The following is a 20336-nucleotide window of genomic DNA, read 5'->3' on the forward strand; positions in this document are numbered from 1 at the left end:
TATCTGGAAAATTCCTTCCTGGAAATGGCTGTTGATCCCTGGCACGGGTGGAGTTTCCATCCCTGGAGGGATTTAAAAGCCATTTGGATGTGGCAACATCCATTTGGGGGACACGGGTTAGTGGAGGCCTTGGCAGTGCTGGGATCGGGTGGAAAAACTGCCAGAAAAATCTCCTGCAAATGCATTTGGCAGGAGATTGAGGTGAAAGACTTAAATGCTTCCACTCACCCTGGTTGTGCCAGGTTGGAAACCAGGAGGAATTTCCCCATGGAAAGGGTGCTCAGGCCTTGGAAGGGGCTGCCCAGGGAGGTTTGGAGTGCGCATCCCTGGAGGTGTCCAGGGAATTCCTGGATGTGGCACTGAGTGCTCTGGGCTGGAGACAAGGTGGGGATCAGGTTGGACTTGATGATCTGGGAGCTCTTTCCCAACCCAAGTCATCCTGGGATTCCCTGAAAACTGTCTCCATGGATGGCAGCAACCACACATCCATGGACACACAAGAACACATCCCAGTCTGTGTCACCACACAGAGACCAGGAAAGTGATGCCAACCATGGCTGCCAAGACATTCCCTTTTCCCTCTCCATCCCCTTCCCACCCCCTCAGGTTTCCTGCCCACCTTCGGCCCCGCCTGGGTGAACATGTACGGCTCCACGCGGAACTACACCCTCATGGACGAGCACCAGGAGCTCAATGAGGGCCTGGGCGAGGGCGTCTCCTTCCGTGCCCGGCTCCTGCTGGGCCTGGCCGTGGAGATTCTGGACACCACCAACCCCGAGATCAACAGCTCCACTGAGGTCCAGGTGGAACAGGCCACGGCGGTGGCAGATGTAAGTGCCCCGTGACCCCACAGGTGTTCCCATAACCCCACAGGATCCTGGGGACAGTTTGGGGTTTATGGAATATTGGATTGTTACCTTTGGTCTCATGAATTTACGATTTTCGTGGATCGGGAATGGTGTGGCCAGCAGGAGCAGGGAGGTCATTCTGCCCCTGTACTGGGCACTGGTGAGGGCACACCTTGAGTGCTGTGCCCAGTTCTGGCTCCTCAGCTTGGGAAGGACGTTCCCAAGAGATCCTTGCGATCCTTGAATGTGTCCAGAGGAGGCAATGAGACTGGAGAGGAGCTGGGAACACAAACCCTGTGAGGAACCCCTGAAGGAGCTGGGGGTGCTCAGCCTGGAGAAAAGGAGACTCAGGGGTGACCTTATCACTCCCTACACCCCCTGAAAGGTGGCTCTGCTCGGGTGGGGCTTGGCTCTTTTTCCAGGCAGAACCAGAGGACACAGCCTTGAGCTGCACCAAGGGAAATTTAGGCTGGATATCAGGAAAAAGTTTTTTTATAGAAAGGATGATAAAGTTCTGGAATGTTCTGCCCAGGCAGGTGGTGGAGTCCCCATCCCTGGGTGTGTTTAACAAAGCCTGGATGTGGTACTGGGTGCCAGGGTTTAATGGAAGTGTTGGGACTGGGTTGGACTCCATGATCTTGGAGGTCTCTTCCAACTTGGTCATTCTGTGAATTCTGGGAATTTTGGGAATTCCCAGAGACCAAGGAGGTGGTGGAGTCACCATCCCAGGGTGTGTTTAACAAAGCCTGGATGTGGCACTGTGTGCCAGGATTTAGCTGAGGTGTTGGGGCTGGGTTGGACTCGATGATCTTGAAGTTCTCTTCCAACCTTGTGATTCTGTGAATTCTGTGAATTTTGTGATTTCAAGTGTTGTCCCAGCTGTTCCGGATCTCACAGAGCAACGGAAGTAAATCTTGCCGGATTTCAGGTTTTAGGCTCATTCCAGCGCTCACTTCCCTTAGGAGCACTGGGAATGTCAGAGTGACATTGTTTGTCACTGGCACAGCTTTCCCAGAGGAGCTGTGGCTGATCCACCCCTGGAAGTGTCCCAGGCCAGGTTGGACAGGGCTTGGAGTACTCTGGGATAGAGGAAGGTGACCCTGCCCATGAAACTGGATGATCTCTAAGGTCCCTTCCCACCCAAACCATTCCACGATTTCTATCATCTCCTGAGCCTAGGGATGTTTCTCCAAGAGGGAATTACTCATGGGCAGTGAGTCATCCCCTAATTCCAGTTATCCCACTCTTATCCGGATGGGTTTCAATCAGAAAACAAGGTTTCAATCAGAAACCAAGAACCAATCTCCTTTATTTCCCAGTCCAGGGGAATTGAAACCACCTGGAAACAGAACCATTCCAATTCCATGGGAGCATCCAGGCACCTGGATTTTTGTGGTTTGATCAATTAATTGAACCAAGGCTTGTATTCCTGAATGTGCCTGAACCCAGCTCAAGGTTATCTTTAATTAAAAGATATTAAAAGGAAATCTTCAATTAAAGACTCTTTACAACGAGCCAGGAGATGGGAGACAAAACCCTTTGGAAATGGCATCCTGAGGGATGGATGTGTCTCTCCCTCTGACCCCGACCCTCAGCCCTGGGATCTCTTTTCTCCTTCAGAACTGCAGTGGGAAGATGGAGGAATTCTTCCTCTTCGGAGCCTTCCTGGAGGCCACCATGATCGACAGGAAGATTGGGGACAAACCCATTAACTTTGAGGTCACCATAGGTTGGTTGTTTTCTGGGGGGGAGTTGTGATGGTGGTGAAAATCAGAATCCAAAGCTGGGGGTGGGGTTTATTCCTGATTTTCCATTCCAACCCCTGCTAGAGCAGGTTTGGGGAGCAGGGAATGGCTCCTTCGTGGGCATGAGGGATGTGGGATCCCATTTTGTGCCTGCTGGGCTCTGCCCAGTAGAGCTGATCCCTCTCTTCCATCCTGGTTTCACCCTCCAGAGATGCCAGGGGATTCCCAGGGGATTGAGAGGGGGCAGGAGCAGGGCACAGACACCTCTCCCTAATTTCCAGCTCCTGGATGTGGTTCCAGAAAGTCAAACTCCAACGTTCTCTGTGACTTCAGCAGAGAAAACTTCTGCCAACCTGAATTCAATCCCAGAGCTGGGAGTTAAAACCCTGTGAATCAAGTACACTTTTTATTTTTTTTTTTTTTTCTCCTCGAGGTAACTATGGCAACCAGGTGGATGGCTCCAGCAAACCTCTCCTGAGGAGGAAGAAAGAGGGAGGGGATGGGGACGAGGAGGAGTCGGAGCTGCTCCAGAATTCCAGTGATGATGAAGTTGGCGAGGATGGAGAGCTGGTTTCTGTTTCTTCATCCCCGCCCATGAAGCCCCTGGTCACGGACAGGTCAGTGTGTCCACCTGGGCACTGGTCAGTGTGTCCACCTGGGTATGGACATGTTCAAAAACACATAATCACGGGGGATTATATGCGGTGCTTTTTATTAAGAGCTCTGAGAATCGGGGTATATTCAACCCAAATCTGATTCCAACCATACATCCGAAATGATCATGTTTTATACTCTATCGTTACATAACTTTCATGTTAATTATTAAACTTATATTGTTCTATTGTATACATAAATTTAGCCCCTCTCTGAATTTCCAACATAGTTTCTCACTATTCTTCTTATGGTTATATATTAATTACATTTAATTATTATATAATTAAATGTAATTATTATAATAATGTAATAACTAAATTATTATTAATTAATAATTAATTAATAATAATTAAATTATTATTATTATGATGTAATAACTAAACAATCATCACATCTAACAATTATATAATATATCATACTGCTTACGCAGGTGCAGTTGATCTGGGAAAGCACAAAGCCTAACATTTTAGATTCTATCTTTAACTTTTTCCAAGGTTCCACTATCAGACAGGTCAGTGTGTCCACCTGGATTTGTGTGGTCAGTGTGTCCATCTGGGCACTGGTCAGTGTGTCCACCTGGGCACTGGTCAGTGTGTCCACCTGGGCACAGACAGGTCAGGGTGTCCACCTGGGCACAGACTGGTCAGTGTGTCCACCTGGGCATGAACAGTGTGTCCACCTGGATTTGTGTGGTCAGTGTGTCCACCTGGGCATGGATAGGTCAGTGTGTCCAACTGGATTTGTGTGGTCAGTGTGTCCACCTGGTCACAGACAGGTCAGCGTGTCCGCCTGGGCACTGGGTCAGTGTCTCCTCCTGGGCATGGATGGGTCAGCGTGTCCCCATGGACTTGTGTGGTCAGTGTGTCTGCCTGGTCTCAGACAGGTCAGTGTGTCCACCTGGATTTGTGTGCTGCCTGGTCTCAGACAGGTCAGTGTGTCCACCTGGATTTGTGTGGTCAGTGTGTCCACCTGGGCATGGACAGGTCTGTGTGTCCACCTGGGCACAGACTGGTCAGTGTGTCCACCTAGATTTGTGTGGTCTGTGTGTCCCACTGGTCACAGACATGTCAGTGTGTCCACCTTGTGTGGCCCCTGGGGACTGTCCTGTTTTAGGGACATGGGTCAGTGGTGACCTCGGCAGTGTTGAGATCCCAGATGGAAAAACTGCTGGAAAAATCTACAAATGCATTGGGCAGAAAATTGGGATAAAAAGGCTTAAACCTTCTGCCTGAGATGTGCCCGGGGAGGTCTGGATTTGCATACCAAGAAAGATAATTGGATTTAAGATGATGAGATTTAATTAAAGTGGATTTTTATCAAGTTTTAGCAGCAGATTGGTGCTAATTGAATTCACTGTCTGATTAAATCAATTGGGAAAAAAATATCCAGTAAAGATAGGTGTCTCCCTGGAATTCCCTCCCTATTTCTATGAATACCCAGCACAGATAAACCCCCTGGAATTCCTTCCCTTGTTTCCACCAATATTCAGCACAGATCTCCCTGGAATTCCCTCCCTATTTCCATGAATATCCAGCACAGACAAATCCCCCTGGAATTCCCTCTCCATTTCAATCAATATCCAGCACAGATAAATCCCCCTGGAATTCCCTCCCTGTTTCAATCAATATTCAGCACAGTTAAATCCCCTGGCATTCCCTCCCTTTTGTGTTTCCCTGAATATCCATCACAGAAAAGTCTCCCTCGTGTTCCCTCCCTGTTTCCATGAATATCCAGCACAGACAAATCCCCCTGGAATTCCCTCCCTTGTTTCCAGGAATATCCAGCACAGATAAATCCCCCTGGAATTCCCTCCTTTGTTTCCATCAATATCCAACACAGATAAATCCACTGGAATTCCTTCCCTTGCTTTTATCAATATCCAGCACAGATAAATCCCCTGGAATTCCCTCCCTTGCTTTAATCAATATCCAGCACAGATAAATCCCCCTGGAATTCCCTCCTCTGTTCCTCACCTCCTTCTCGAGCTGAATCCCAAGGGGAAAATAGAAGTTCCAATTTTTTTGGGGCCTCTCCCACTCTGTTTATCCAAAAATCTCCTTCCTCTGGCAGCTGTCCCCCACCCTGCTCAACCACGGGGCTCTGCTGACATCTGGTGGGAACAGCCGGGAAGGGCTGGAGCTGGATGTGACTCCTGGTGATCCCAGGAGCAGCAGGATTCCCTTTCCAGGAGCAGCAGAGCAGGATTCCCCTTTCCAGGTGCAGCAGAACAGGATTCCCCTTTCCAGGTGCTGGATCCTGGCTCACGGCCAGCATTCCAAAAGTGTGGATCACCCTTCCTTCGGCTGTTCCATGGACAAGTTGGGCAGGGCTTGGAGCAATTGGGAGGTTCCAGAATCCCAGGATGGTTTGGGTGGAAAGGGATCTTAAAGATTGTCCAGTTCCAGCCCCAACACATCCCTCTGTCTCAGTATTACCTGGTCAGGTAATAATTAGCATAGACTCCATGATTACAGATTAATCTTTATTAAGAAACTCAATGCTTTTATAGACAGTTATGATACAGCTGCACCTGATTGGTCCTTCAATCTAAACACCATCACCATTGGCTAATTAAGAAACCACCCTTTGGTAAACAAATCTCCATAACATATCCCACATATTCACAAACACCAGGTGCTGCAGGTTAAGATAAGAATTGTTTATCATTCTTTTCTCTGATCTTCTCACAGACTTTTCTCAGAACTATGCCTGGGAAATTTGTCTGCTGCTCTCTATGACCAGAAAGCTGCTGCCACATCCCAGATTGCTCCAAACCCCATCCAACCCGGCCTTGGACACTCCCAGTATGGATGGGGCAGCCCCATGGCACTGCACCCATCCATCCTGGGCCTGGCATTGGGAATGGCCTTGGGAAAAATGGAGCCTCTGCTCTTCAGGATGCAGCTGAGGCCACCTCCTTCCCACTCTTGATCCCCCATATCCCCCTTCCCACCACTGCATTGCCTCCTGGCTGAGGGGTGGGACGGGGGCTGCCCCAGGCCAGGATTGGCACCTTCATGGAGTGTCTCTCCTGCCTCCTCTTGCAGGAATTACTTCTACCTGCCCTACCTGGAGAAGAAGCCCTGCATCTACATCCGGAGCTGGTGGCAGGACCAGCGGCGCCGGCTCTACAATGCCAACATCATGGACAAGATCGCGGACAAGCTGGTCAGGGATGGACAGGGGTGGACAGGAAGGGGTGGAGGGACAAGGGGACACTGCTGGGACACGGGGCTGGCACCAGGCACAGCCACAGCCAGGGAAAAGCAAAGCAGGGGTAGACAGTGCTTGATAAGGGGAACATTCCCAGTGAGGAATCATCAAATTCCAACAGCTCCTTGAGAATTCTGAGGGTCAGACCCAGATGTCCCCACACAAGGGAGCAGGGGTGGGGAGGCTGTGTCACCTGGGCTGGAGGGGTGAAGCACTCATGTGGCAGAGCCAGAGAAGGGAAAGCTCTGGGGAGAGCTCAGAGCCCCTTCCAGAGCCTAAAGGAGCTCCAGGAGAGCTGGAGAGGGACTGGGGACAAACGTGGAGGGACAGGACGCAGGGAATGGGTACAAACTGGGAAAAGGGAGATTTGGGCAGGATATTGGCATGGAATTCTTCCCTGTGAGGGTGGAGAGGCCAGGTGGTTCCCAGCTCAGCCCAGCCCAGGTAATCCCAGATGATCCCAGGTGATTCCCAGATCAAGTGATCCCAGGTGATGCCCAGCCCAGCTGATCCGCAGGTGGTTCCCAGCCCAGGTAATCCCAGATGATCCCAGGTGATGCCCAGCACAGCCCAGGTGATCCCAGGCGATCTCAGGTAGTTCCCAGCCCAGGTGATCCCAGGTCATCCCCAGGTGATCCCAAGTGATTCCCAGGTGATCCCAGGTATTTCCAGCCCAGCCCAGGTGATCCAGTGATGCCAGCATGCCAGGATCCCAGCGATCTCAGTAGTTCCAGCCAGTGATCCCAGTGATTCCAGGTGATCCCAGGTTTCACCAGCAGTGATCCTAGATAACCAGAAGAACCAACACACACTTGTGATCCAGTTTCCCAGCCCAGGTGCTCCCCAGATTGTTCCCAGCTCAGGTAATCCCAGATGATTCCCAGGTGATTCCCAGCCCACCCAGATGACCCCAGGTGATCCCAGGCGGTTCCCAGCCCCCTGTCCCTCACACTGTCCCCGTTGGTGCCGCAGGAGGAGGGTCTCAACGATGTGCAGGAGATGATCAAGACGGAGAAGCCGCACCCGGAGCGCCGGCTCCGTGGGGTCCTGGAGGAGCTCAGCAGCGGCTGCCTGTGAGTGACACGTGGGAAGGATGGTCCTGTCCAGGTCCCTGCTCCCAGGGGATGTCACCTCACCATGCCCTGTCCTGGGGATGATAGGACAATGACATTCCATGGCACTAGCACAATGCTGGATCTTTTGGTGCTTCCATTTGCACCCCAAACACCCCAAAGCAGGGGGAGACACCTCAGTCCTGTGGCCCCCACAGGCTGGTGGCCTGAAAGGTGCCTGTGCTCAGGTGGGGTTGGGCTCCTTCTCCAGGAACTGACACAACCAGAGGACACAGCCTTGAGCTGCACCAAGGGAAATTTAGGTTTGGATATTAGGAAAAAGTTCTTTACAGAAAGGGTGATAAAGTTCTGGAATGTTCTGCCCAGGGAAGTGCTGTAGTCCCCATCCCTCGGTGCATTTAACAAAACCTGGATGTGGCACTGAGTGCCAGGGTTTAGTTGAGGTGTTGGGAATGGGTTGGACTTGATGATCTTGAAGGTCTCTTTCAACCCAGTAATTCTGTAAATTGTGGAAATTCTGGGAATTTTGGGAATTTTTGGAATTCCTGGGGACCAAGGAGCTGGTGGAGTCCCCATCCCTGGGTGTGTTTAACAAAACCTGGATGTGGCACTGAGTGCCAGGGTTTAGTTGAGGTGTTGGGAATGGGTTGGACTTGATGATCTTGAAGGTCTCTTTCAACCCAGTAATTCTGTAAATTGTGGAAATTCTGGGAATTTTGGGAATTCCCGGAGACCGGGGAGGTGATGGAGTCACCATCCCTGGGTGTGTTTAACAAAGCCTGGATGTGGCACTGGGTGCCAGGGTTTAGTTGAGGTGTTGGGGCTGCCTTGGACTTGATGGTCTTGGATGTTTCTTCCAACCCAGTAATTCTGTGAATTCTGGGAATTTTGAGTTTCATGGGGGAGGTGATGGAGTCACCATCCCTGGATGTGTTTAGGAGAACCCTGGATGTGACACTGCGTGCCAGGGTTTAGTTGAGGTGTTGGGAATGGGTTGGACTTGATGATCTTGAAGGTCTCTTTCAACCCAGTAATTCTGTAAATTGTGGAAATTCTGGGAATTTTGGGAATTCCCGGAGACCGGGGAGGTGGTGGAGTCACTATCCCTGGATGTGTTTAGGAGAACCCTGGATGTGGCACTGCGAGCCAGGGTTGAGTTGGGGTGTTGGGAATGGGTTGGACTTGATGGTCTTGAAGGTCTCTTTCAATCCAGTGATTCTGTGAATTGTGGAAATTCTGGGAATTTTGGGTTTCATGGGGGAGGTGATGGAGTCACCATCCCTGGATGTGTTTAACAAAGCCTGGATGTGGCACTGGGTGCCAGGGTTTAGCTCAGGTGTTGGGGCTGGGTTGGACTCAATGAACTTGAAGGTCTCTTCCAACCTGTTGACTCTGTGAATTTTGGGAATTCTGGGTGGCACCTGGTGACACCTGATGACACCGACTGTCCCTTCCTGACTCTGAGTCTGCAGTGCAAACCAGCCTCTCATCCACAGTTTTGTGGGGATTGGCAGGAATTTGAGCGTTCTCCAGGGATGTGGCCACACTGGTGGGGTGGGAAGGGAACCTTGGGAAGGATTCCCATGGGAATCACCTTTTCCCACAGGCGATTCCTGACCTTGGCTGACAAGGACCAGCACCACTCGTCCCGCACCAGGCTGGACCGGGAGAGGCTCAAATCCTGCATGAGGGAACTGGTGAGTGAGATCCGATCCCTAAAGGAGCTCCAGGAGAGCTGGGAGGGATTGGGGACAAGGCATGGAGGGACAGGACACAGGGAATGGCTCCCACTGCCAGAGGGATATTCAAAATTAGGAATTGTTCCCTGGCAAGGTGGGCAGGCCCTGGCACGGAATTTTCAGGGAAGCTTTGGGAAAAGCGGAGGAGGATTCCTGATCAGGGGCAGGAATTTTGTTCATGGACATGTTGGTTTCCAGTCCCTGTAGGTCAGGGGTTTGGGGTTTAATTCTGACCCCAAGTCCCAGGTGTCACTTGGGTCTCTGCTGGCTCCCCTACATCAGACACTGAAAAGAAATTTGGGAGCACAGAGCTGGAAAGGTAAATTTGGGAACCCCACAGAGCAGAGCTGCCCCAGGGACAGTTTTCGGGTGATTTGGGGATCCCTTTCAGAAAAACAGAGCTGCTCCAGGGAAAGAGGTTTGTGGTGATTTTGGGAGCGCTACAGAGCAGAGCTGCCCCATGGACAGAGGTTTGGGGTGATTTTGGGAACCCCAAAAAGCACAGGTGCCCCAGGGACAGAGGTTTGGGGGTGATTTTGGGAACCCCAAAAAGCACAGGTGCCCCAGGGACAGAGGTTTGGGGGTGATTTTGGGAGCCCTTTAAGAGTGGACCTGCTCCAGGGACAGAGATTTAGGTGTGATTTTGGGAACCCCAAAAAATAGAGCTGCTCCTGGGGCAGAGGTTTGAGGTGACTTTTGTAAACCCCAAAAAGCACAGCTGCCCTAGAGACAGAGGTTTGGGGTGATTTTGGGAATCCTTTCAGAGCAGAGCTGCCCCTGGGACAGAGGTTTGGGGTGATTTTGGGAATCCTTTCAGAGCAGAGCTGCCCCTGGGACAGAGGTTTGGGGTGATTTTGGGAATCCTTTCAGAGCAGAGCTGCCCCTGGGACAGAGATTTGGGGGTGATTTTGGGAACCACACAAGGCAGAGCTGCTCCAGGGACGGAGGTCTGGGGTTGGTGGCCCTGCTCCTTGCCAAGGATGTTCAGGAGAGCTTGACAAGGACCTGGTGGCTTCTCCAGCTGGCATGGCCAAGGTCACCAACTCCAGTGGCCAGCTGCATCCTCAAGAGCCAGGAATTGTTAAATTCTCCATGTTCACATGGAAGCTCCAAGAGTCACGTGCTGGGTGATAGTGGGTGAGGCACCTTCCTGTCACCATACGACACAAAATGAATGACACTTGCACTCTGATATGTCCAAGGCAAAAAAGGGGCAGCTTATTTCTGAACTCCAATATTTATAGAATTTCAAAAGTGGCCATGGATTGGAGGATGAAATTGCCACCTCTCCAACCACACTGGTCAAACCAACAGTCCATCAACTCTCTCCTCCCCCAGAAAGGAATGAAAACCAATCATTATTTACATGAAAAGTGTGTGAGAAAGTTCATTACAAAAATGTAAACATCGAAAGGCTTAGAAGAATTTTAGAAGAACAGGGCAACACTTTCTTTAAGCCACCCCAAAATTCTCCAAGCTCGGGTGACACCTTTATGGGTTTCTGAAGATGTCCACCCTGATGTGGTGGGATTGAGGTGCCTTTCCTTGGTCCGAGCTGTGTCCTGATGTCCCGACTGTGTCCACAGGAGAACATGGCCCAGCAGGCCACGACCCTGCGCTCCCAGGTCAAGAGGAACACCATGAAGGACAAGCTGAAGCTGGTGCAGAACTTCCTGCAGAAGCTGCGGTTCCTGGCAGACGAGGTGGGTCCCTCACAGGCAGAGGTGGGTCTGGCTGGGGCAGCTTGTGGAGATAGAAATCTGGGATGGGATGGAATGGATGGATGATATGGAATGGATGATATGGAATGGAGGGAGGGAGGGAGGGAGGGATGGATGGATGGATGGATGGATGGATGGATGGATGGATGGATGGATGGATGGATGGATGGATGGATGGATGGATGGATGGCTCCATGGATGGATGGATGGATGGCTGGCTCCATGGAGGGATGATGGATGGGATGGATGGCTCCATGGATGGCTCCATGGATGGATGGATGGATAGAGACCTCCAAGATCAGGAGAAGTGCCTCTGCAAGGAGCCATTCCAAGTCCATGAGCTGCCCCATGATCCCTGTGCACTCCTGGGTGGGAATGAGCCGATGTAAAAGAAATTCAAGGGTTTCCCAGGCAGGGACAGAGCTGGGTCCTCCTGCAGAAGAGCTGGAGATGTTTCAGCCAGTCCCAGTTGTGAAGGGATCCTGTGAATCCCTGGGAAATCAAGAATTGGAAGGTGACACATCAAATCCCAGACTGGATGGGAAGGGATTTGAAATCCCATCCAGATCCAACCTCAGCACCTCCCACTGTCCCAGGGTGCTCCAAGCCCCAGTGTCCTACCTGGCCTTGGACACTGCCAGGAATCCAGGGACAGCCATAGCTTCTCTGGGAATTCCAGCCCTGCCCTGCCTCTCCCCACCCTGCCAGGGCACAATTGCTAATTCCCAATATCCCATCCAGCCCTGCCCTCTGTCAGTGGGAGCCATTCCCTGTGTCCTGTCCCTCCATCCCTTGTCTCCAGTCCCTCTCCAGCTCTCCTGGAGCCCCTTCAGGCTCCAGAATATTCCTATGACATTTTTCCAGTTTAGGACTGGCTCACAGGGGGTTCTTGTCCCTCCATGGAGCTGCAGCTGTTCCACCTCCTGCTTCCGTTTCTCATGGAAAGCTCCCAGCTCCATCCCTGGTTTCAGCCAGGCCTTCCTTGGTCCTGACCCAGCCCAGATGTGAGGACTGATGGGCCCAGTCCAGACTGGGAACCTCTTCCCTACAAAGGGATGAGGAACGGCCGCTGCCCTCCCCTCCCTAAGTCCACCGGGAGGAGAGAACAAAAACCTTCAGTCTTTTATGCCCAATTTATATATTTTTAAACTTATAACCAACATAAATTATTGGCATAAATAACACGAGACTCTGTTGAAACCCTAGATATTAAGAATTTTAAACTTTCTGTGCTGAAAGGCACAAACCCACAAGAGAACACTGCATTTAACCCAAGGCTGTAAAGAAGGCTTCCAAAATAAATTGTTAGCACTGAGATTACAGGTGTGTAGTCGGATAGAAGTGTGTGATATCACAAGGTGGAAAACTTCGAGTTTGGGATTTTAGAATATAATAATAAATATAAAGCAAAATGGAGGTTTTAAGAGGAAAACAAATTGTTCTTCTTTACCTTTTTCTTCCTTATTCTTCATGAGTTTAGGTGGTATTTTGTAATTAAACAGAAAAGTCCACATTACAGACTTTGTGTGATCAGTTATTAGATTAAAAGAGAAAATAATTTAGGTATCATTTCTTAATTAAATAGTTTAACCTTAAAAGACCTTATAACAAAAAATAGTTAACCATTTTATACCTTACTAATAAAAAACTACAGAACTCATAGCTGTGAAACTATAACATTAATAAAAAAACAATAAACACCTAAATCTAAACACAAACTATCATCTCTAATACCTTCAGTCCCAACCACAAGACTCCATTTTATTCATGCCAAAAAAAATCGGAAAAAGCCAATTCATTATTCACGTAACTCATTTTTATACAGTTTTACAGACCTCGATTGTGAGTCCAATTTTTTAGGAGCATTTTTTGCCAATTACTTTATTGGTTAGTAAAAGATATTTTACTTGTCCATCAAATCTCTTAATTTATTGAAATTATTATTCTTAAATTATTATTCTTAAATTATTTACATATTTTCTTCACCGATTTTCATGGGATAGATTTAATGTTTATGCAGGTGCCACCAGGAATTTGTTGCTGTTGGAATCTTGTTTTTCACCCAGGAATTGATTGTTATGTTAACAAACTTTCACACCAGGATTGTTTTCACATGGGAACTTGCAAAGTGCCAGCTTGACAAAGTTAGATCTAACAAAGCCAGCCTGATTTTATGAGGCCTTTCTTTTATAATTTTTCTACCTTACAGCAACAGTAAATCCCAGTTCTTTTCCTGATGGGCTTAGCTCTGAGCAGTTTTTTTGGAGTGGGAATCTCCAAACAATTCCAGTGCCCCCATTGTGGCCACAGACAAATCCACCTTTCATGGAATCTGTTGGATTTACCTCCAGCAGCTCTCCAGCCCCTCCAGTGCCTCAGTGGTCAGAGCTGGGGCACTGATGGGGCTCTCCTGTGGCATTCCCAGCCCCAGCACACAATTCCCGACGTTTTCATCTGGATGATGAGCAACAACAAGCGCATCGCCTACGCCCGCATCCCTTCCAAGGACATCCTGTACTCCATTGTGGATGAGGAGATGGGCAAGGACTGCGCCAAAGTGAAGACAGTTTTCCTCAAGGTGAGGATCCCTCTGGTCAGGGGAGCTGCAGCCAAGAGGAGGGAATTTGGGAGATGAGGATGAGAGTGTTGTATCCATTTTTTTATGGGGTTGGAATACTGGAGAAATGTGATCCATACTCTGCTGGTAGGGGTGGAAATCGGCTCCTAGGGAGGGTGAGGCACTGACCTTACCCAGTTCTGGTAAGTGGGAAATGTTTGGGAAGAGGGAGATGTTTGATCCAGCTGGAAATTCAGAGAATTTCTGGCTTAGTGTCGTGGTTTGAAAAGAAGGATGTCTGCTAAGGAAGGCAGGAGCCTCCCCTGAAAATAGAGAGTGCTAACCCCCTCCCTCTGAATTATTGTAATTTTGAAATTAAAGGGCTCTCAGGCAAAGATATGGGAGCCGGAATAACAATTCTTTATTAAGGTAGAAAATAAAATAAAATAAAATAAAATAAAATAAAATAAAATAAAATAAAATAAAATAAAATAAAATAAAATAAAATAAATAATACAAAACAACACTGACAGAGTCAGAATAGGCCCTGACCCCCTGTGTATCAGGGTGGTGGCACAGTCCCATTCCACGGTGGCTCAGCCCTCCTGCAGTGCCAGCTGTGGTTCTGCTGGAGCAGGGATCCTGCACAAGGGGGGAGTTTTCCTCTGCAGCTCCAGGGCTGCTGGAGATGGGCCTGGGCTCCCTCTGGGAATGCAGGGGAGAAGAAAGCTGCTCCTCTGGGAATGCAGAGGGCAAAGGCTGCTGTGATGTTCCAAAGGTCAGATTGTATCCAGGTAGGAATGCTTGGCTCCTCCCCCTGGGTGGAGCATCTCCCAATAGGGTGATGGAATTTTATCAGCCATGCAGGGACACTCACTGGCCCATTAACAGAAGATAATGAATAATGAATGGCCCATGAACAGAAGAGACCTCCTGGAGGGAGGACTGGTTGTGGAAGAGATAAAGAAAACTGCCCAATGAACAGAGGATAACTGCCCTGTCTCTGACAGATGGAAAATAGAATACACACCCTCAGCCACGTCTTGTATTTCCAACCTAAGACTTTTAGGAAAAGGAAACCACAGTGGAAAGAGGACAATGCCTGAGCCAGAGCAGTGTCACGATCCCAAAGGATCCTTGGGTTTAAGGAACAGCAGCACAATGCCCCAAAGAGGTTGGGTGCTCCAAGAGGGGTCTGTCTGTCCATATTCCCGATATCCATGTGAACTCTTCTGTTCCTTGTGCTCAGCTCCCTGGGAAGAGGGGCTTTGGCCCTGCTGGCTGGACAGTCCAGGCCAAGATGGAGATCTACCTGTGGCTGGGCCTCAACAAGCAGCGCAAGGACTTCCTGAGCGGCCTTCCCTGTGGGTTCGAGGAGAAGAAAACCCCCCGAGGACAAAACCTGCCCTCCTTCCCACCCATCAGCCTCCTGTACACCAGTAAGGAGTTCCCAAGGGATGGGGTGTGGAGAGGGTGGGAGGGAGCCTGGCTGGACACCTCCTGCTCCAAGGGCTTCCAGGAGCTAAGGGGGACATCATTGCAGTTGTCCCATGAGAGATGGGGGCGGGAATTGTGTTCCTTCATCCCAAACCTGTTCAGAGTTGTTGTTGTGCACACAACAAGCAGGATGCCAAGGAAATTCCATATCCATTTGGGATTCATGCTTTGATTTGAGATCCTTCAGCCACGAGCAAATCCAGGCTCCTGAGACTTGCCTTGGATGGGCTCTGTCCTGGTTTAGGGCAAATTTGGGAGAGCACCTCCAAAGAGGCTTCTTCAGAGAGCAGATTTAAGTGGGCCCTCCCCCAGTCAGTTCAGGAAAATATTTCCTTGGAAAAAAGTGGAAAAAAAAATTTATTTAACAGGCAAAGCATTAACCAGCACACAAAGAATGAACAATATCAAACAATAAAACTGCTCCAAAAGAGATGACAGACTCAGAGAGTCCCTCTGTGGGCTGTAGCTCAGCTCACTCAGTCTCTTATCAGTGCCTCCAGTGCTGGAAATGCTGTGGCCCAGGCGTGGCCTGGTGGGCAACAGGTGAGAGCTGCCAGTGATCTTCTGGGTGTTCAGTCCAGAGCAGGTGTCCTGGTTCAGGGCAAATTTGGGAAAGAACCCCCAAAGGGGTTCCTCTGGAAGGCAGCTTCAATCAGCCCCCTCCCCAACTGGTTCAGGAAAAATACCTCCTTGGAGAAAAGGGGAAAAACCTGTTTATTAAACAATAAAACCTGAACAATATTAAACAATAAAACTTCTTGCCCAAGAGAGGCAAAAAGAGATGACAAAAAGAGATGACAGACTCAGAAAGTCCCTCTGTGGGCTGTAGCTCAGCTCACTCAGTCTCTTATCAGTCCCTCTGGCACTGGAAATGCCACAGCCCAGGCCCAGCCCAGTGGGCCACTGGTGGAGCTGCTGGTGCTCCTTTGGGTGTTCAGTCCAGAGCAGATTTAAACAGCTCCAAAGAAAAGAAAAAAACACAGTCCAGGGAACTTCTTTGCCTCAGCTAGCTAAAAACTAACTAAAGGCAAAGGAGAGCTCTGTCCTGCTGTCTGTCCATCCACAGACAGCACAGTCCAGGAGCAGGAATGTGGAGGAGTGAGTGCAGTGTCTGAAAACAAATTGAACACTTCTTCCCCACCTTGGCCCTCAGAACCAATCTTAAAGGTGCAAAAATTATTTCTGGGCTAAACAGATGAATGGGGATACTGAATCATTAAAACAAAAAATCACAGACAAAGACTCTCTAATTAGTCAAAGGTAGAAAGTGGTGTGTTTATTAAGCTGACAGGCAGCAAGGAGGTTGTCCCCAAAATGCGTGATTGCACCCCACAAGGATTTTTGCATTCTATTGATTTCCCAAATGAATACATATGCACAACCCCAGCACCTCCCATCACCACTTTGTATTAAGATGAGGTTATTAGTCCTTCACGAGTGTAAAGTTCTTCTCTTGAATTGGGTCAATGGCCTAGAATTGGGTTGGTCGTCCCAGGGATGAAGTCAGCAAGGTCTTTGTCAGGTCTCTGTGACCCTCTGGCACAATTCAAACTCCCCTGCTTCATGATGGATTGACACAGAGTCAGGTGCTGGGCATTATTCTACTGATTTCAGTAGAGTAAGAGCCGAAATGAGGGATGTGGGACTCCAGGCGGCTGTTCAAAATGGAGTCTATTACATCCAAGATGTCACAGCAGTCCAGGGTTGGGGGTGGCAGAACCTGTGCCCACAGCTGTCAGCTCCAGCTGCAGGCTGGCCTGGAGTCCTGCATCCCTCATTCAGGCTCTTACTAATGGTGCCCCACGTTGGGTGCCACTGTAAAAGCTTAAATGAGAGATGCAGGACTCCAGGCAGCTCTTCAAAATGCAGTTTATTGTATCCAAGGCATTACAGCAGTCCAGGGTCGCAGGTGGCAGAGCCTGTGCCCACAGCTGTCAGCTCCAGCTGCAGCAGGCCTGCAGACCCACATCCCTCATTCAGGCTCTTACTAATAGTGCCCCACGTTGGGCGCCACTGTAAGAGACAGAATGAGGGACGCAGTACTCCAGGCAGCTCTTCAAAATGGAATTTATTGTATCCAAGATGTTACAGCAGTCCAGGTTGTGGGTGGCAGAGTCTGTGCATGCAGCTGTCAGCTCCAGCTGCAGACAGTCCTGCAGAAACACATCCCTCATTCAGGCTCTTACTGATCGTGCCCCACGTTGGGCGCCACTGTAAAGCTTAAATGAGGGATGTGGGACTCCAGGCAGCTCTCCAAAATGCAGTTTATTGTATCCAAGATGTCACAGCAGTCCAGGGTTGTGGGTGGCAGAGCCTGTGCCTACAGCTGTCAGCTCCAGCTGCAGACAGGCCTGGAAACCCTTAGTTTAGGTTGCAATGCATTATATACTTTAATTTTGGTTACAATGCATTATATACTTTTCTTTGCTGAGCATCTTAATACAGTAGAACCAATCTATGCCTTAACTTTTACCTATAGCCTATCATAGCTACTATAATTACGATATTCATGTCACTGTTCTCCAGCCATTAAAAGTTGGTACATTACAGTTTAAGCTAGAAGTTGTTTTTAAGTTTTTTTGCAGTGGAAAATTCTGGGACCTTTTTTCTACATTGACAATCTTGTTTGCCTGTGCTATTTTTCCGCTTGGTAAAACATCTTGTTTGAGGTGGGTTTATCCTTTGCTCCAAGTCATAAAAACCCTTTCTAACTAACACACCCTTTGCCTCCTTGGTTATCCAGTAGGACTGGCTCAGCAATTCTTTTCTTCTATATCAAAACTTGCTTCCATCTCTATTACTTCTTCAGGTTCTATATTCAAAAATCTTTCTGCCAAGCATACATATGTGTGAGACTTTCTCATCAAACTTTCGTCCTTCCCAACGTAGTATGTTCCCATAATGATTCACTTGCTCCACTTCCTTCTACAAATGAGCTCATGATATAACAATTAGCTTTAGCTTAAGCATCTAATAATCATTAACCTATCGTTGGTGCATCTAACTTCAAGATTAACTAGTTCTAACCCTCAGCTAAAATCTTAACCCTTTAAAGTTATGATTCAACACGAGCATCTATATTTGGACAGGATCCCAGAGGCCATCCCATCCCATCCCATCCCATCCCATCCCATCCCATCCCATCCCACTCCCTCTCTCTTCCAGAGAAACAGGTGTTCCAGCTGCGAGCCCACATGTACCAAGCCAGGAGTTTGTTTGCAGCCGACAGCAGCGGCCTCTCGGATCCCTTCGCTCGGGTCTTCTTCATCTCCCAGAGCCAGTGCACCGAGGTGAACATTCCTGGCATTCCTGGGGGTGTGGGGATGGCTGGCTCTGCAAGTTCCCGTGGCACAGATCCCATCAATGAGGATCAGGCTGGTCCTGGGCTCCTGCAGTGGGAGGAGCCCAGCAGCTCTGGAACTGGGCACTGCTGGTTTCCAGGAGATCTCTCCCCAGGAGCGCATTCCCAATTTATGTCCCACATCCTGGTGGCTGCAATTCCCCACGATTCTCTATGATTCCTTGTGGTTCCCAGTGATTTCCTGCCAGTTTAGGCAGAACTGGGTCATATTAAAATGATTTTTTAGTCTTCCCTTCCCAGTCCCAGGGTTGCCAAGCTTTAGGAAGCCTGGGAATAACCCAGCTCTGCTCATCTGCGATTGGATTTTCTTCCTCAGAAGAATCCCTGGGTGATTCCCAATCCAAAAAACACACAGCAACCCCACCTGCCACCCTTTCCCAGGATCCTGGTCCATTCCTGGAGCAGTAGGAATCTCTCCCATTTCCCCAGGTTCTCAACGAGACCCTGTGCCCGACCTGGGACCAGCTCCTGGTGTTCGACAACGTGGAGCTGTACGGGGAAGCTCACGAGATGCGGGATGACCCTCCCATCATCGTCATCGAGATCTACGATCAGGACACTGTGGTGAGAAAATCCCAGGGAATTGTGCGTGGTTTGGATGCCAGGATCTCTCCAGATTTGGAGGCAGAGGATTTGGGGAGTTTTTCCCTGATCCATGGAGAATGCTCCTTCCAAATCTCCCACGGAGCCTCTACTGCTCATGAATCTCAGACGAATCTTGTTTTTGGAGAGGGAAGAAAGAGGCTGTAGCCCAGGAGGGTTTCCATTTGGGAAAAGTGCTCATCCCTGGTCTCCTTGCTGTCCCAATCTTCAGCTGTCCCAAACCTCCTTCAAAGAGTCAGGACTGAAAGTTTTCCCCGAGTTTTGGCATCCCAAGGCCAGAGTATTGATCCCATTCCTGTTTCGACCACAATGGAGAGAATTGCAGGGTTAATTTGGAATTTCTGTGCTGGATCCCCAATCCCAAGTGCCCTGGAGGAGAACCACAGGGCAAATTTTGGAATTTTCATGCTGGATCCCCAAACCCAAGTGCTCCTGGGGAGATTCACAGGGCTGATTTTGGAATTCCCATGTTGGATTCCGAACCCCAAGTGCTTTTGGGGAGAACCATGGGGCTCAATTTGGAATTCCCATGTTGGATCCCCAACTTCAAGTGCTCCTGAGGAGAACCACAGAGCTAATCTTGGCATTCTCATGTTGGACCCCCCAACCCCAAGTGCTCCTGCAGAGAACCATGGGGCTACTTTTGGAATTCTCATGTTGGATTCCGAACCTCAAATTCTCCTGGAGAGAACCACAGGGCTAAATTTAGAATTCCCATGTTGGAACCTCAACCCCAATGGTTCTTTCCCTAGGGAAAAGCCGACTTCATGGGCCGGACGTTTGCCAAGCCGGTGGTGAAGATGTCAGATGAGGAGTACTGCCCGCCACGCTTCCCACCGCAGCTGGAATATTACCAGATCTACCGCGGCAACGCCACAGCCGGGGACCTGCTGGCTGCCTTCGAGCTGCTCCAGGTGCCAGTGGGACAAAGGGATGGGAAAGAATGGATGCAGGGTTGGAAGGGAGAGGGGATTAATTTATGGAGAATTGGGTGACTGGGAATAACAGGGAATTGCTGCCCCTTCACCTGGTTGTTGGTCTGCTGGACCCTTGTAGTTCCCCTTGGATGATCAACCACTTGTTGCTCATCAAAGACACCTGGAAAGGTCCAAGGCCAGGTGGGATGGGGCTTGGAGCCGCCTGGAAAGGTGGCATGGACTTTAAAGACCATTGAATTCCAACCGCATGGCAGGGGGTGGAATTCAATGGTCTTTAAAGTCCCTCCCAGCCCAAACCATCCCATGATTCATAGTCTGGGGCAGTACCAGAGTTAAATTCTTCCACTTTTGTGCCTCATGTTCCATCCACTGAAATGCTTTTCCCAC

At 49.4% G+C, this 20336-nt stretch overlaps 1 protein-coding gene across 3 annotated transcripts in view; it reads left to right on the forward strand.

Annotated features, from left to right (window-relative positions):
• OTOF (otoferlin) overlaps positions 1-20336 on the forward strand; it is a 114853-nt gene that overhangs the window by 66137 nt on the left and 28380 nt on the right. For all 3 annotated transcript variants that reach the window (XM_064709991.1, XM_064709989.1, XM_064709990.1), the window contains 12 exons: positions 607-830; positions 2469-2577; positions 3027-3210; positions 6295-6415; positions 7433-7533; positions 9140-9230; positions 10859-10975; positions 13419-13571; positions 14800-14989; positions 18213-18337; positions 18838-18972; positions 19764-19925. In XM_064709991.1, the coding sequence (XP_064566061.1) occupies positions 607-830; positions 2469-2577; positions 3027-3210; positions 6295-6415; positions 7433-7533; positions 9140-9230; positions 10859-10975; positions 13419-13571; positions 14800-14989; positions 18213-18337; positions 18838-18972; positions 19764-19925 (1712 nt within the window). The remainder of the gene's footprint in view (positions 1-606; positions 831-2468; positions 2578-3026; positions 3211-6294; positions 6416-7432; positions 7534-9139; positions 9231-10858; positions 10976-13418; positions 13572-14799; positions 14990-18212; positions 18338-18837; positions 18973-19763; positions 19926-20336) is intronic.

Source organism: Zonotrichia leucophrys, chromosome 3 (assembly GCF_028769735.1).
Source record: "Zonotrichia leucophrys gambelii isolate GWCS_2022_RI chromosome 3, RI_Zleu_2.0, whole genome shotgun sequence".
NCBI classification, from domain to species: Eukaryota; Metazoa; Chordata; class Aves; order Passeriformes; family Passerellidae; genus Zonotrichia; species Zonotrichia leucophrys.